The sequence below is a fragment of the Drosophila sulfurigaster genome, chromosome 3 (genome assembly GCF_023558435.1).
Source record: "Drosophila sulfurigaster albostrigata strain 15112-1811.04 chromosome 3, ASM2355843v2, whole genome shotgun sequence".
Lineage (NCBI taxonomy): Eukaryota > Metazoa > Arthropoda > Insecta > Diptera > Drosophilidae > Drosophila > Drosophila sulfurigaster.
In genome coordinates, this window is record NC_084883.1 from 52348066 (window position 1) to 52364189 (window position 16124).

The following is a 16124-nucleotide window of genomic DNA, read 5'->3' on the forward strand; positions in this document are numbered from 1 at the left end:
TAACTACTAGCTTTAATCGGCCTCTTGCTGCTCGTCCTCGTCATCCTTTAAAATGCCCAGCCGACGAGCCACTTCCTTGACATTGGCTATGAACTCTTCCTGTACCAGATTAAAGCTCATGGCTAATAGCGCGATGCCAAACAGCAAATAGAGTGAGCAGTAGGCAATCGACTGCTCCGACTCATCCTTGACACCCTTTGCAGGCACAAAGTCGCCAAAACCTAAAGGAAAGATATGTTGAGTTTACTAAGTGGCAAGAAATCAGATGTATTACTCACCTATTGTAGTCAACGTTATGAAGCAGAAGTATGCCGAGTCCAAGAACGACCATTTCTCCCAGAAGGCAAACAGAACAGCGCCACCCAAAATGTAGCTCACAACAAGAAAGACGCAGAGCCAGATGGGCACAGGTCTATCCTTGGGCACTAACTCAAAGCGATCGCCATAGTCATCGCCATACGTGGAATCCTCTTCGTCGTAGTCATAACTGGAACGTCTTCGTATCTGACGCTGCACAGGAAATCCCATAGGCGACATGATGCGTGGCGATGGAGGCAAACGACGCTCGCGACGCCGCTCACGACGTGGTTCGCGACTGCGTGAACTGTGACGCACCGGATAATCCTCATAGATATCGTTGTCGTCGTACAGCGATTGCTCATCGAAGCTCTCCTCCACATAGTCATCGTGATACCGTGGCGAACGTCCTCGTCGTTGTCGCTGTGGCGCCGCATCGTAATCCGGCGGCTCTAGATGATTGCCATACCGCGAAGACTGGCGACCCAAGCTCCCAGCACGTCTTCCATTTGGACGCTGCTGTTGTTGATGATGATGAACAGGTGCCGGTGAACGTTCGCGCTCCATTTCACGCTGTCGTCGACGATGCGCCGATCTGGGCATCGATTGACTGCGTGGCGCATTCCTCGCCTGCTGCCCACGATGTGCCAAATCATCATCATCCAGCGCATACCGATTGGGTATAATGGGCGTCTTTCGCACCACGTCTTCATCGACATCCTCGTAATGCGACGAGTGTCGTGGATCCACCGACTTGGCACGTCCCGGCGCCGAATGAAGGCGATGCAATTCACGTGAGGCACGCGTCTCCTGCTGCTGCTGTTGGTGATGCTGATGCTGAGGCTGTGGTGAACGCACGGAGCGAACACTGGCGGCTCTCTTGGCTGGCGGGTTCATGTCGCTAAAGTCATCGATGGATCCATGAATGTGTGTTCTGGAGTGGCCCAGATAACGTTCACGCTCCACAGTGTGACGATCACGCATGCGATCGCGCTGCCTTTGCCGACTGCTGTAGCGAGTGGCACGATTGAAGTTCTGTGGCTCGTACTCATCTCCGTAGATGGTGTGACGCTGGCGAGGCTCATGCTGCAGTGGTTGTGTGTAGATCTGATGTTGCTGCTGCTGCTGATGACGTCGCTGGCGTCCGCTGCTACCACGATGACCACCACCAAAGTCGCGATCGCGTTCACGATCACGATCATCGTAAGCACCTCGTCCATAGCGCAGCTCGGGATCGGAATAAGCATGACCCATGGAGGGTCCCAGGCCAGAGTCATTGTTCGAGCGTTGTGTCAGCTTCATGGAGCGACGGAACGAAGGCGGCGGCTGACTTCTGGATGCCACACGTTGTGGCCGCATTCTTATCGATCGCTGCCTGGAGCGACGATCACGACTCTTAGGGCGCTTTGCTGATCGGGTGCACACATAGCAACAGATGCGCCAGTAGAGAAAACTGCATGACAGACACTTTAACAATAGAGCAAGCAATTGTTTAATGTCTTCACTCACCGAAATGATGTGGCCATCACGTCGCCAATGTTGGACAGACAGAGCAGCATCAATGGGATGCCAATAATGGCGTAGAAGATCGTTGTCACCTTGCCCCAGTCCGTGCGCGGTGATATGTGGCCATAGCCTGTCCAGCATCAGCAGTGGAGTTGGATTCGGAGTTGCAATTGTCACATGTGAATGAATAACGGGGGTAAGTTGAGTTGTAAGTGGTCATGCTTTAATGGTTGTTACTAAACTTAGATAGCATATGGCTTATGAATATCTAAAGTTTGTATTAAGCTAAACTAAAGTTATGCCAATGAAGAAATTTGTCTGCTTAATGGAGTTCCTTTGTTTATCGAAATATGTAATTTAATTTAGCTTAGTTACAATACAAGTTTATTCTTCATTCTCTTTTGAAATTACGAGTTATTTTTAAGCAATTCTGCTAGCTTAAAAAAAACCTAATACATTTTCAATTTGTCTAATAATCATTTTATTGATTATTTTATTTTTATTTTTGGGAACTAGTACTAGAACTAGTAAGTTTATTTATTAAAAATTAAATAAAGACTCTTATATGAAAGAAATTAGTTATTTTTATACCCGCAACCCATAAGGAATATCTTTGTGTCCACAGGAAATGTATGTAAGGAGGCATCTCCAACCCTATAAAGCTTATATATTCTTGATCATCGTCAACAGCGATCAGCCATGTCTGTCCGTCCGTGTGTATGAACATCTGGACCTCACGGACTATAAGAGATATAGATATGACTTTTTTTTGGCAGCACTTAAAGTTTTGCCACGCCCACGCCCAAAAAAAATCTATCATCATAAAGTAATTGAAGCTAGAGACATGTTGTTTGGTACATGCAGTGACAACTACAGTATTTATGATTCCTGAAGATTTTGTTACGATCGGATAGGAAACGTAGAAGTTATTTAACAGATATCCGATCTAAGTCAATATACTATATATTGCCCATGATACTTTTTTATATTTTTGGAGTATATTATTTGGTATACTTTGAGTTTAAAACCGCTCTTTCTTAGCTTTCTTACTTGTTTTGTTATTATATTTTTAGTACACTGTATGTTTGTAGTTAAAACTAAAGTTATTGAGTTAATCGACTTCTTAAAAGATATAATAGAAAAATTAATTTTCAATACAATAATATTTTTGCTAATACAATGTTTGCGCATTGCATGATATTGCACATTTTGACCAATTCTAATTAAAAACAAATTTAAACAAACATTTGCAATTTTCTAAACTCAACATTCGACTTCCTCCAGGGTCACTTTATATTAAACATTCTCCAATCAAAGAGAACTGCATTTGCTTTGGCTTTTCTCTAGGTGCTTTTGTGTGCCTTGACCTTTAGATAAGATTCGTTTTGGCAATGGGCAAAATGCTAATGGACATTACGTGTCTAATCGGAAACTAACCCAATTATTATCGTCTCCCACGCGCGGCAAGTGAGAGAGACAAGTACGAAAAAGGCGTTTCAAGTTTTACCGCGGAAATGCGGAAGTGTTTGTATAAATGTATCTATATATCTATGCCTTAAGTTTATCTAATGGGTGTGTGTGTGTGTCTAGTGTTAGTTCCAAAACCCAACAAACGCCGGTCATTAAACTTATTTTGTGGCAAATAAGCTGGCTAACTAAATAAGCCACACCAAATAAACTAAGCCAAGTCGCAGTCATAAATCCAAATTGAGAAATGTGCAAAAAACAAATAAACAAAAAAGATAGTGAAATAAAGTTCTCATCATCAAACCCGAACCCAAAAAAAAACCCAAACTAACAAGTCATCTTCGGTCAGACGCGCTTGACCTTGCGTTTGTTTTGAACGCATTAATAATTCAGATATTTGGATTTCCTGTCCCCCCTTTCAACCCATTTAGGCCCCCCTCCCGACGCAGTCTAGGCCCCAATCGGAGTCCCATTTTAGAGGTCATTCACGTGCGGCACGCTCAGTGGGCCAATCAACCTGTGTGCAACAAACTGTATCCGAAAAAGCCCCAAAAATTTACCCCACACACACACACACACACACAACTGAATGATAAGCGACATTTCGACTTTTTGTTTAGATTTATGGCAATAGTTGCAGTCGATGATCTGAGCCCAGTTAATGGACATTAATTATGTACTACAAGTTTCAACTGTCAACTCATTGTGATTTCCAGGGAAAACCTTTTGAAGGCGAGTCTAACGATCAATTACGAAAACAACTCGATCGATTTATGCGATTTGGACGTGATCGTGATGAGCCGATTGCAGCAGTTCCTCCTTACTAACCGATCACTGATCACTGATCAGCTTGTCACTGTTCAGAGCAGAACTCAGCTCATGCGTTTCTTTGCGGTTTGTGGGCATTTCTTTGGCAACGTGAATCAACCCAACCCATTCAGCGATCTTCTTGTTTCGCTGATTGCTGTTAAATCTGGCGTATCGTTGAGTGCGTCTCGACGTCTGCCTCGTTATACCTGGTACTTAAATGGTACAAGGGTGGTTTACTTTAGCGGGAATTCAAAGTTAAATTTAAGAAAGCATTTGTTACTGTCAAGAACTTATACAAGTTAAGCTGTCAACGTTGTGTTCGTCTGTCTATCTGTCATTTCCTATTAACAACGAGATCTTAGAGATTATAGAAACTAGAGACATCAAACTAATCTTGTCAGATCAATGAGGTACAAGTTTGTTGCCTAATTTTGTCATGTTTGCGCTTTCACCTCTTAAAAATAGACAAACTTTTTAGCACATATAACATTATAATAATAATTCTTTAAAATTTAAGAACGAACGATTGATGTACTTAGAAGTTATTAAAGTATTTTAACATTCGCTGTCCCCCAACTTTAGCTTATTTGTTATATAACATTGTAATAATAATTCCTAAAAATTTAAGAACGGTTGATTGATGTACTTAAAAGTTTTTGAAGCTCTTTTATAAGCCATTTATCGGGTATTTTAACAGTCGCTGTCCCTTCAACTTTAGCTTATTTGTTTATGTTGATTCATTGGTCGCACAGTGGAGCAGATAGCACAAATTGCTGTCAGCCGTCAGGTTGAGTTTTGTTGATCGCTGTGCCGCACCTGCCGACTCACCCACCCGCCAGCCTTCCCTCGCACACTCCACTGATTTTTGTTGTTTTGCGACTCCCCCCACCGGACGATTGTTATATAAGTAGCGAGTGCCGCTCGCATTGCCGAATTATTCTGTCGAGAGCAAGAGTCGCGAGCGGAGTTCGAAATTTGCAGTCGAGCGAGAAATACGGGTCAGTGTGTGAACGCTTGAAAGTTGCCAAAGTCGGTGTCCAAAATAAAAAGAAAAGAAAGACAAACAAAGACAGTTCCCAACTTTTGTGAATCATGCGAAAAAGTTACTTCATTGCGTCGCTGACGCTCTGCTTGTCGCTTTGCTTATTAGCTCCAGTGACTGCCAAGTCTGGAGAGGATCAGTGGGTGTGGCGCACCTACAATCGCAGAGAGCGCGCGTTTCGCGACAAGGATATCGATCGCACCGCCTCCATACGCAACTCCTACGACAACAAGTTGAGACGGGAGCCAACCACCAGAAGACCGCTGCCTGGAGAGCCGGAGAACGATGAAATCGAGGATTACGTGGATGCCGAACCCAATGTGAGCAGCTCACCCACCGTTGGCACGCGTCAATTCAATCCCTATGGCAATCAAGGTGCCTACCCAGGTCAGCCCACAGCTGGAGGCCAGTTTGCCAATCCAGGTGGCTTTGCTGGCGGCAGTCCAGGTGTGCTGGTTGGACCAGGTGGACCCACTGGCGTCATAGGACGTCAACCTTATCCATATCCCGGTGTCTATCAGCCAGGTCTTGGTGGCTTCGGCGGCGCACAGAATGGTCTCGGCTTTGGCAGCTATCCCGGTGTTTATGGCGGCGCAGGAGCATCAGCTTATCCTGGACTAGGCGGCGCTGGAAATTTCGCTGGTGCTGGATTAGGAGCAACTGCTTATCCTGGAGTGGGTGCAACTTATCCAGGCGCTGGCAACTTTGGCGGCTTTAGTGGCGCTCAATCTGGCGCGGGACTCGGCTTGGGACAATACCCAGGTGCTGGCAGTCAGTATCCCTTCAATCCCTATCAAGGCGCCGGCACAGACTTTAACAGCAATCAGTTTGCTGCAGCCGGTGGACAATATCCTGGACTGGGACAGTTCCCAGGGAATCAGTACAGCGGACCGCAGTTCACCGAGGGCTACGGACTAGCGGGACTTGGTGTGGGCCAGGCTGGACTTCCTCCAACGGGCTTTGGTGGAAATTATGGCGCTGGCGGCTTTGGATACGACGAGAAGTCGCCTGCGGTGGCGGTGGCCGAGGGCAAGAGTGCCAAGAATGTGGCCAGCACACCATCGACTGTTAATAATAAGCTCAAGAAGGTTTAGTGACCGTCACGTTCTCACATCTCAACTCACTGCCCAGTTAGCATAGCATTTTATTGTATTATATAGTATTATAGTAGTTAATAAAAGACAAGCTTGCTTGTCCCTGTTGGCCTTGTTTGTGCTTGTTCATTTTTTTTGGGAACTATTTAATTTCAGTTTTTAATTAAGATTTTAAATCTGAATTCTCATGAAATCTCATTGATTGTAGCTGAATTCATATGAAAGCTATTAATTGATTGTGGCAACCCTTAAAATCAAAGTGGCAACCCTCAGGATCGAAGTGGCAGCACAGAATATTTTGAAGTTGGCAGTCTGCAGGTAACCGGGTGTTAGAATGCGTAAAATGTATTTTAAATCTGTTTTATATGTATCTGATCTGTCTGTCATTAAAAAAACAATCAAATGTATTTTTAGTATAGATAGACTATCCCTCATTTAGGCAACTATTAATGGATATAATCGCAATTTTTCAATTAAAGTTTTGACCGTAAATCTAATTGTCAATGTAATTGTAATGCAGCCTTCCATAAAATCATCAATAATGTTTATCAGATATAGTTATTGAAAAACATTTGCCATAAATAACTTGTTTTATTATATTTTGGAATTAGACACGCAATGTGGATTCTCTTCATACTTTTATTGTTTTGCGGCGGAGGATTATCATATAGAACAACTCGTTTTACGAATTTGAAGTGTAGCGCCGTAGATCCTTCCTATGTTGCCTTTGAAAAATGTCAATTAAAGATTCTTGGACGAGGAGTTGTGGGCTTAAATATACGAATGAAACTGTTAAAACCACCCCTTAGCAATGGTAAAGTAAGTATAATGATATTAATAATATTTATTTACAAATATTGATAATTATTTTTGATATTTCAGGTAAATCTGAGTCTCTTACGTAAATTCAGTGGGTTTCGTCCATTTATGTTTAATGTGACCTTTGATTTCTGCAATTTTCTGGCAAAATCAACAACCGAATTATCATTTACAAAAATTGTAATGGATGCTCTGGCAACAAAATCGAATATAAATCACTCTTGTCCATTTGTGGTATGTTGAAAGGTCCAAGAAATTATCGCTAGTTCATGTCTTAAATTTCAGAACGATATTGTGGTCGATAATTTTGTACTGAGCGAAGAATTTCTGAAATTTTTACCCTTACCAACTGGAGAATATCAAATTCAATTCAGTGGAGCTACCGACAATAAATGGATTGATAAAGTGACTATCAATGTGCTACTAGATTAACATTTATAAATAAAATTCTAAAGAAAATGAATTTTATTATTCTTTTCGCATTCAAAATCACTTGGTAAGTGAATTATTAAAAAAAGAAAAGTAAGTAAAGTTAAATACAAATTTCTGCCTCCTAGTGTTTACTGTTGGAATAGTGGGCCTATAGTTAATTGAGGTATTTTGATACATATAATTAATTTACTTTTCCAAAGTTGACTATGATTCTCTCAACTATTTTCTTTAATTTAATTAGAAAATTAACTTCATTGAAGATTATTTCTGATTATCAGTGAGTATGATTGTGCATAATATACTTATGTGGGGCGATGGCCTTCAACTAGGATTACTACCCTGCAGAACTGGAGGTGTCGATTGGCCATGGGTAAGTGCTTACCTCGCCGATCACTACATGGGTACTTATTGAAGTGACCCTATAGTAAACGAACGTCGAACCACCGAGTCGACTCGAGTTTGCGATTGGCCCTGGGTAATTGCTTACTTCGTCGAACACTCCATGGGTACTTACTAGATTAACCCTATAGTAATCGAACGTCGAACCACCTAGTTAATAAATGTATGCGTTTTAAAGCATAAGTACAAAATTACGGCAAGCATCGCTTTTGTTTTTGTTATTTTGTGGAAAGGGCATACACAAGATTAAAGACAAAACTTCGATTACGCTTTACATCGCTGTTTGTTTACACGTCTTTGTTTTATTTTGTGCTACTCTTTTGCTCAAACGCAGATGTTTCCTGGCTGATAAAATTTTTGCAAGCATTTGAGTTGAGAAGTGCAAAGCGGATCCGGGATCAATCATTAGGTGAGTTACTTAAAAAATAATTTATGTATGTATTATATGTTTAATGTGTAAAATATTAAATAAGCAGATAATAAAAGAACATCAAGCAGTTAGCATAATGTATAGTTCTAGAGTCGAAAGCGACAATGTGCCTAAAGAAGAGGAAGTGGAAATTATGACAGAAAATCTACCTTATGGAAATAATGACAGGGGAAGGCGGCCCAAAAAAAGAAGACAATTTGTTTGGTGTTATGATCGGTGAGTATTTTAAAAGATAATTATTTAAAAATCATTAATCATCATCACTTTAATCTATTCATCACTTTAATCTATTAAAACTTTTTTTAATCCTTTATTTCCAGATTCAATAACTGAGGACCAGTTGAGAAAGGCCTTGCAGCTCAAAAAACAAAAAAAACGATATTTTAAAACTCAAATTGCCTAAGTAATAAAAGTATCCGACTTATTAAAATAAAGAAAAATTAAAATTAAATAAAAACTGTAATTGTAATTGTAAATTTTTTTTAATTTATGAGGGCCGACCCTTCCATGGGATCCGATGTAAGCACTTATTTTACCGGCCGTTCCATGGGGTCTAATGTAAGTAGTTTCTTTAAAGACCCTAATATGTTGCACTATTTCACTAGTTCGTGGGTAATCGAGGCGGTGGCGATTGACCCTATTTGCGGACATTTCATACAAAAACGGAAATTAAAAAAACGCATGGCTAGACGCCACTTTGTAAGTAGTGGTGGTCTGCTGGTAAGTGCTTATTTCACCAGCAACGAACTAGCGCTCAGAACTGCAGGGTAGTTACATGTTCAAAGCAATACTTCGACTATTTATTGGAACTCAAATTATTGGCTAAATAATAACATCGACTCATTTGTATACTCAACCTTCCGTAAAGCGAATAACAAATGAAAATAAATATTTATTTTTAGATATTATTGAGCTTTTAAACCAATTAGTTTTTCAATTGAACTTTCAATGTGGGCTCCGTTTATTATTTTATTATTGTTCGGTGGAGGATTGTCATACAGAGTGACTCGTTTTACCAACATAAAGTGCAATGTGCTGAATCCCTCCTATTGTGCCTTTGAAAAATGCCATCTCAAGATGCTTGGCCGTGGAATTGTAGGCTTAAATATGCGCTTCAAATTGTTAAAAGGAGTTCTCAATAATGCAAAAGTTAGTAAATAGTATTATTAAATTGATGAGTGCTCTAAATGAATTTTACAATTTCAGTTAAATCTCAGTCTTTTTCGCAAAATTTAATGGGTATCGTCCATTTATGTTCAACATGACGTTTGATTTTTGCAAATTCATGCAAAAATCAAATACTGAGTTATCATTTCAAAAAATTGTTTTTGATGCTTTAGCCAAACAATCGAATATAAATCACACTTGTCCGTTTCTGGTAAGTGAGAACATTTAAACATTCAAGACTTTTATAAGATCATATCTTGATTTTCAGAAGGAACTTGTGGTTGATAATTTTGTATTTAAGGAAGACATATTTAAATTTTTGCCATTGCCAGCTGGAGAGTATCAACTGCAATTCATTGCAGGTACCGACAATATATGGATGAGTACACTCTCTGTATACGCGTTATTAGAATAAGATGATATATTATAGCAATTTTAAGGTTTTGCAATTACCTTCACGTTATTTATTTAAATAAGTTTAATTTAATAACATTGTTAGTTAAGTATAAAATATAAATACGCACTCATAAGGCAATAATATTGATCCTAGGTAGTGTTACCTAACTAACCTTTAGAATATAATTCCCCAAAGAAGGTCTTGAAGTTCAAAATAGGCTTGGATTAAGATTATATCGTAGTGTAACAACAATATGATAACAATTATTGTGTGGAAGGTTTTTTCGAGCGAAGGTTTGAAGTTCAAGGTAGGACTACCAATAATTTAAGACAAATTAAAATGATTCCATCTTCTAATTAATGCTTCGACTGTCAATCGAAACTAAAATTGGAGTGTCCAATCATTGTGGAAATAACTAATAAATCAATGATATTTACTTATTTGTGTAAACAACCTTCCATAAAGTGAATAATATACTTATCCGACATAATTGACATATGGGTAATTCTCTGGTAAATGTCGCGTGCGACCATCTTTACAATGACAAAAAAACATAAACTAAAATAATTTAAAAAAAATAGTGAAGGTTATTCTTATAGCTTTCGATTAGCACTATTTTTAGAGCTAAGATTAATTTTAGAAACTTATTCTGTTTTACGATAAAATATATAAATTCGTTCATTTTTTGGTTTTGCGTACGAATTTGTTCATTTTTGCAATTATCAAAACAGAAAACAAAACAGAAAGAAAATTTCAAAAACATTCTTAGCTCTAATTAAAGTACTAATCTAGAGCTATAAGAGTAACCTTTTCTTATTTTTAAAATTGTTTCAGGATATGTTTTTTTTGTTCACTGAAAAGTTGGTCGCACGCGACATCCGTCAGAGAATTACCCATATGTACTCCATAAAAAATAAAACTAAATTTACTTACCGATCGTCGTTATCACAATGATGGAGTAGAAAAGTGAGCCCGCAAAGGTCCATTGAGATTTGCGGACATCCTCGTCGCCATCCCAGCCATCTGCCTTGATGGCCGTCAGTATCTGCTTCTCAAAGTTGGCCAAATGTTTGCTCACATTCGCCATCCAATCATTCTCCCGCAGCACAGCTGCATCATCCGATAGCAGCCAAATGCGTTCGGTGAGATTGAAACGCAAATTCTGTATATCTTTCTTAACCTGAGAGCAGAGATGCGATTACATTAGCGAGTGTCTACTGTAGCTGTTAGCCATCTCACCTCGATCTCGTGGGGTCGTTCCAAGTGCTGAAAGAGATATGCGCCGCCCACGCAATAGGAAACAACGAGCAAGACGAGCAGCACATGGGACACAATGCAGGTGAGCACCTTCCAGGAGAAACAGATGGCAGCCACGCAGCGTCCACGTTGCGGCTTCTCTGGCTCCAGCATGTGCGGAGGCAGCGACTGAGCTCGCCTGGTCGACATGCTCACTTGCCTCAATCACTCTCCTTACAGCGCCTTCGTCCCCTGGCCAATTTCGCGCCTCACTAAACATGAAATTTATGAAAAGGCAAAGAGAGCAACGAGGTTAGTCGACTGTGACAGACCCTGTAAATGGCATAGCTGGGAAGATGGCAAGCCAGATGCCAAGATATTTTTGTAGTGCGCATTGTAAACACTGAATAAAGATATGTGAGGAAGGGTCAAGTTGTCGCAAAGCGAGAGTTCTTTGTACTCTTTTCTGAAATTTAAAAGTGAAAATACTACATACCCATCATAAAACTTTATGAAGTGTAGAATATGGGTGGTAAGTGTATAGAAGGTAAGTATATAGGAGTAAGGTATGAGGGGGTTTACATACGGAGTAAGTATATATCGGGTAAGTATATAAGGAGTAACTATACAGAAGGTAGCTTTATAGGGTGTAAGTGTATGCATTAAATATGAATATAGGGACAAAGGGACCATTCAATAGTTTAAAATCTTATAAACTTTTCACCCATTATTAGCAATCTAGAAGTATAATATATCATTTACTTGCGAAAGGAAAGTTTTCTTCAAAAAATATGTGTTGTCAAGTATATGTAAAGTACTGCATACACGTTCTTAGGGCAATTACAGGGTAATCAAAGCACTCCACTACACAAAAATCAAACATGATGAGTCAGAAGTGGTCCCAAAGTACTTCCCCACTAGTGGATTAATGAATGTGGACACAGATACTGAGCACATAGGCGAGTGACAAAGCGATAATTGCAAGTGTTTAATAATTGAACGAATAAGCCTTAATCTATCACCAATATATTCTTTTGCAGTTCTTGTTTTGACTAAAGAGATTAGATTAGAATTCGCTGTAATGAGTATTTCAACAACAGAAACAAGTTTTAACAAAACATTGCAGCAGTTGTGCATACCCTACTTGGCTAGTGCAGGGTATAACTGCAGGTGGCTGAGCATGCAGGGGAAACCCCAATGCAATGCCCCGCACACCGACACGCATAATGTCTAAATATTTATTTAGTTGCCTCACAACGATCGCAAGGTCGGGTAGCTGGATGGGGGAGGCAGCAACTATTTCGGGGGTACATCCATCCATCTCAGCAGTCGAGCCTGACTGACTGACTGAACATCAACACACAGCACACAACACAACACAACTCAGCAGAGCACACAACACACAAAACACAGGCACGATCCCCGATCTTCTCCTCACTTTTGAATATGCCTCGCCATGTGAAAATTTTTACTTTTCACGTCTAAATACTTCCCAGAATGGCAGACAGACAACTCGCGAGATTTTTACATATAGTATATATAGATCTAGTTATATATATATACACTATATGATTTTGCAGGAGATGCCACAATAATACATAACATGGCCAAGTAATTAGTATCTTTGATTTCATGTGATTGCTTAATGATCAATTAACTATGAACAATTTATGAACTGATTGCATATTCATGGCATCATTTACATTTATGTTTCCGACTCGTTCAACTCTGCCGATCCCTTATCACGGCACCTCGTCCCGCTTTTCCGCAGCACTCGTATGTGAATTGTGTTCAGACGTTTTTCAATTTTTCAATACATGCTGTGTGTGTTCACTTTTCCGTTTCGAATTTTCCGAGACAACCACCGAACCAGCGAAGCACCGATCCCGACGACTCTCCAAAGATTACTGAAAACATTTTCAGCCGATCTCTCAGTTCGACCGATCTGGCGAGAGTTTTATTTTTGTTTTCTATGCTACATGATTTTGGAAGACTATGTTTTTTTTGTTTGTTTTGTTTACTTTTCAGCATTTCTCCCATTTGTTCTCACGTCGCTAAAGAGCTGATATCCAAATATTGTTGATTTTCTTAGACTCTTTAATCACCTCTTTGTTCTTGTTCAAGTATAACAAATAGATTTATAGTCATCTCTGGGTAACCTGAGAGATTTTATTAGAATGCCTTGCAATCTTTATGCTTTCATTATCAAAATCCGATAAGCTAATAATCAAACGGGTAATTGGCCTATCTGATACTTACGATATTATACTATATATGTTAGATAAGAATCGCTATTGAGTTATATTTGATGCACAAGTTTAGCCTCAATCGACATTCAGTTGTCTGAACGAACCCTCCATGCCAAACAAACTCTCAAAGTCAACAGGTTTTCCGGGTCTCAGACGCTCATCCGTGCCATAGTTCTGCTCCTCCACCCAATAGTTTCTATAGGCCAAAATACGTTCCTCCCATTCCTTGACAAGCTCCTCGATGGAACCATTTTCGCCACCATATTCCACAGGCAAATACTTCTGAGGGATTTGCTCGTAGAGTTTCTCAATATTCGTGCCATGCACATAGAGCTAAAAGTGTGTTATATTAGGATTATATCATAGTTTATATTTCATAGTTACTTACACGATCCTGTTGCTTCTTGGACATCATGGGCTTGAACATGTTGAAGACTTTGTCAAAGTTGCCAGGTGTGTTGATGAAATGTGTTCCCTTGGTGCGCATAGGCAACGCTTCCTCTTGGAAGACAGTCATCTTCTTGGCAAACGAGGGCGTCATTTGCACAAAGTGTCCCATCTTCACATTCGCCAGATCCAAGATGTTGATGGTGCCATGTACAATGGCATCATCGTCTTCGTTAAGCACAATTTGATGCATCAAGCCGCCGGCTAGATTGATGTCGACAAAGTTGTATTGATCCGGATTGTAGGCGGCCATGCGAATGATGGCAATGCGTGGTCCATTGTCATGCAGTGGGCGTGGCAGGAAAACAACGGTGCTACAAGTCAGAGATGGTTTCTTAAAAGGGAATCGAAGTAGAAGACAAAAGCAACTCACCCGGTGCGAAACAATTTAAGTAGCTTATCTACATCAACATTGTGGCCAATAAAGTATTCCGGGTACTTTGTGCGCAGTGTGTAGAATCGATCCATCTTGGACTTGGTCTTCTGTAGACTGTATTTGCAGCCACGCAAGAAGTTCACCAAAAACTGATCATCGGTGCGTGCTTTTAGATGTGGCTGCTGTTTGATCCACAAGCGCAGTGCAGCAATGTCATCGTCGATCCTTTCGGGCTTCTCGAACAGCTGTTCGATGGCAATCTTCTGCAATTCGGGTCTAAGTGGGCGAATGTCTGGCATGTTGACAAGGTCTGGAGGACGGTAAAGAACTAACTGCCTTTGTTTGCTGTCGATCAATGGTCAACTAAACGAATTTAAGCTGATAAGATAATATAGTTGACGATTGATAAAAAAGTCAAGAAGAGACAGAGAGAAAAAGAGGGGGAGGAAATTGATATGAGTTTATTGCCGTTTGAGGGGATTACATGGCCTCGCCAATTCAGTCGATATCTAGCTTGCGGAATGATCCATCTAGGCCAAAGTAACTCGGATACTTTTCGTTTTGACTGACATCTTCTCTGAGCTTTTCGTTGGCTCCAAAGTGACGCGACTGCTCAAAGTAATCGCGATAGCTCAGCATCTTGGCCTCCATCTGATCGAGAATGTCCTGCATTGTGCCTTTGGTGCCGCCGTATTCCTGTGGCAAATACTCACGACGCACACGCTCAAAGATTGCCTCCGGATCGGAGCTAACAGAGACCTGAAAAGGAGTAAAGTCATCGACTTTGATTTCAACTTTGTTGGAATGCTACTTACGCGATTCTTGATCTTATCTGGGAAGAAGGAGCGGAGTGAATTGAAGCCGCTCTCGAACGATGGCGGCACATTGATAAAGTGGATGCCTTTCTGGCGAGTGGGCATCGCCTCGTCCGCATACGCCGAGAACTTGCTCAGCAGCTGCGGCTGCAGCGCAAACAGATTTGCAGCCGAGACGCCGGTCATGTCCATGATCTCGATGTAACCGCTGACATTCGCATTGTCGTCCTCCAGCATCATGATCTCACCGAACATGGAGCCCACACGTATGATGTCCTGGAACTTGTACTTGGCCGTATCATAGGAGCCAGCTCTGATTATGGTCACCGCTGGACCAGTGTCGCCTTCGTCCAAAGGAATGCGCAGGATAACGCTTCAAGAAGTTTACTTTAAATTTCAAATCGAATAGGAATTTAGTTTATGACTTACCCCATGCGAATGATCTCGAGTACTTGCGGATCATCGGCCAATCGATGCTCATTGAAGACCTCAGGAATCGCCGCTTGAAGTGTGTAATAACGATCAATTTTGTGCTTAGCCTTCTCCAGACTGAATTTACTGCCGCGCAGAAAAGCCAAGAGGAACTGATCCGTGAGGCACGAGCAAAGGTGGGGCTGCTTCTGCAGCCAATCTCGGACAACAGCAATGTCCTCGGAGACTCGAGATGGTACCTCGTTCAGCTCCTCGATGGCCACTTGCTGGAGTCCAGCGGGCAGAGGACGAATGCTACTAGCAGTTGAATTTATGTTGCTCATAGTTGACTTGGTGATTAGTTGCAGACTGGCCAGTAATCAAGTGTCCATAAATTGTTTAAAATGCAGCCAAGCAATATTATGATAAGAAACTTTCTTTAAGTGATTAAAAGCTAATCTGGCGGGCGATTAGGGTAATAATATTTGATAATACCCGATGTATATGTAGTAGCAGACATTATGGATTACTATATAATATTTAACTAATATTTTCACAATAGTAAACAATTTTCGTAACGGATTTTAACAGCAGAGATGGTGAAATGATTTCGTCATACAAGGGTTAATGCGCTTAACAGTACAGTGAAACCATAACTGACCTTTGCTACTAATAATAGTACAAAGTACTCGCAGTGTTTAACTTAAATTCGTTACGTGATTTTCAGCAT

At 40.7% G+C, this 16124-nt stretch overlaps 5 protein-coding genes across 5 annotated transcripts; 3 read left to right on the forward strand and 2 right to left on the reverse strand.

The window, feature by feature from the left end:
* Positions 1-12: 12 nt before the first annotated feature.
* Positions 13-13005, reverse strand: LOC133844806 (zinc finger CCCH domain-containing protein 13). The gene is made up of 6 exons (XM_062279069.1): positions 12800-13005; positions 11100-11368; positions 10794-11040; positions 1807-1933; positions 279-1750; positions 13-221 (listed from the first exon to the last, which is right to left on the reverse strand). The coding sequence occupies exons 2-6, from the start codon at positions 11304-11306 to the stop codon at positions 13-15; spliced, it is 2262 nt and encodes a 753-aa protein (XP_062135053.1). The 5' UTR covers positions 11307-11368; positions 12800-13005.
* On the forward strand, positions 5009-6331 carry LOC133844617 (uncharacterized). The gene has a single exon (XM_062278694.1). The coding sequence runs from the start codon at positions 5173-5175 to the stop codon at positions 6214-6216; it is 1044 nt and encodes a 347-aa protein (XP_062134678.1). The 5' UTR covers positions 5009-5172; the 3' UTR covers positions 6217-6331.
* On the forward strand, positions 6420-7544 carry LOC133844665 (uncharacterized). Its single transcript, XM_062278750.1, has 3 exons — positions 6420-7035; positions 7099-7269; positions 7321-7544. The coding sequence occupies exons 1-3, from the start codon at positions 6835-6837 to the stop codon at positions 7465-7467; spliced, it is 519 nt and encodes a 172-aa protein (XP_062134734.1). The 5' UTR covers positions 6420-6834; the 3' UTR covers positions 7468-7544.
* On the forward strand, positions 9182-9878 carry LOC133844553 (uncharacterized). Its single transcript, XM_062278608.1, has 3 exons — positions 9182-9445; positions 9510-9674; positions 9732-9878. The coding sequence occupies exons 1-3, from the start codon at positions 9245-9247 to the stop codon at positions 9876-9878; spliced, it is 513 nt and encodes a 170-aa protein (XP_062134592.1). The 5' UTR covers positions 9182-9244.
* Positions 13006-13094: 89 nt separating the features above from the next.
* Positions 13095-15902, reverse strand: LOC133840129 (uncharacterized). Its single transcript, XM_062271790.1, has 6 exons — positions 15413-15902; positions 14984-15356; positions 14669-14927; positions 14166-14526; positions 13734-14106; positions 13095-13678 (listed from the first exon to the last, which is right to left on the reverse strand). Exons 1-6 carry the CDS (start codon positions 15736-15738, stop codon positions 13421-13423), a joined length of 1950 nt encoding a protein of 649 aa, XP_062127774.1. The 5' UTR covers positions 15739-15902; the 3' UTR covers positions 13095-13420.
* Between the last annotated feature and the right edge of the window lie 222 nt (positions 15903-16124).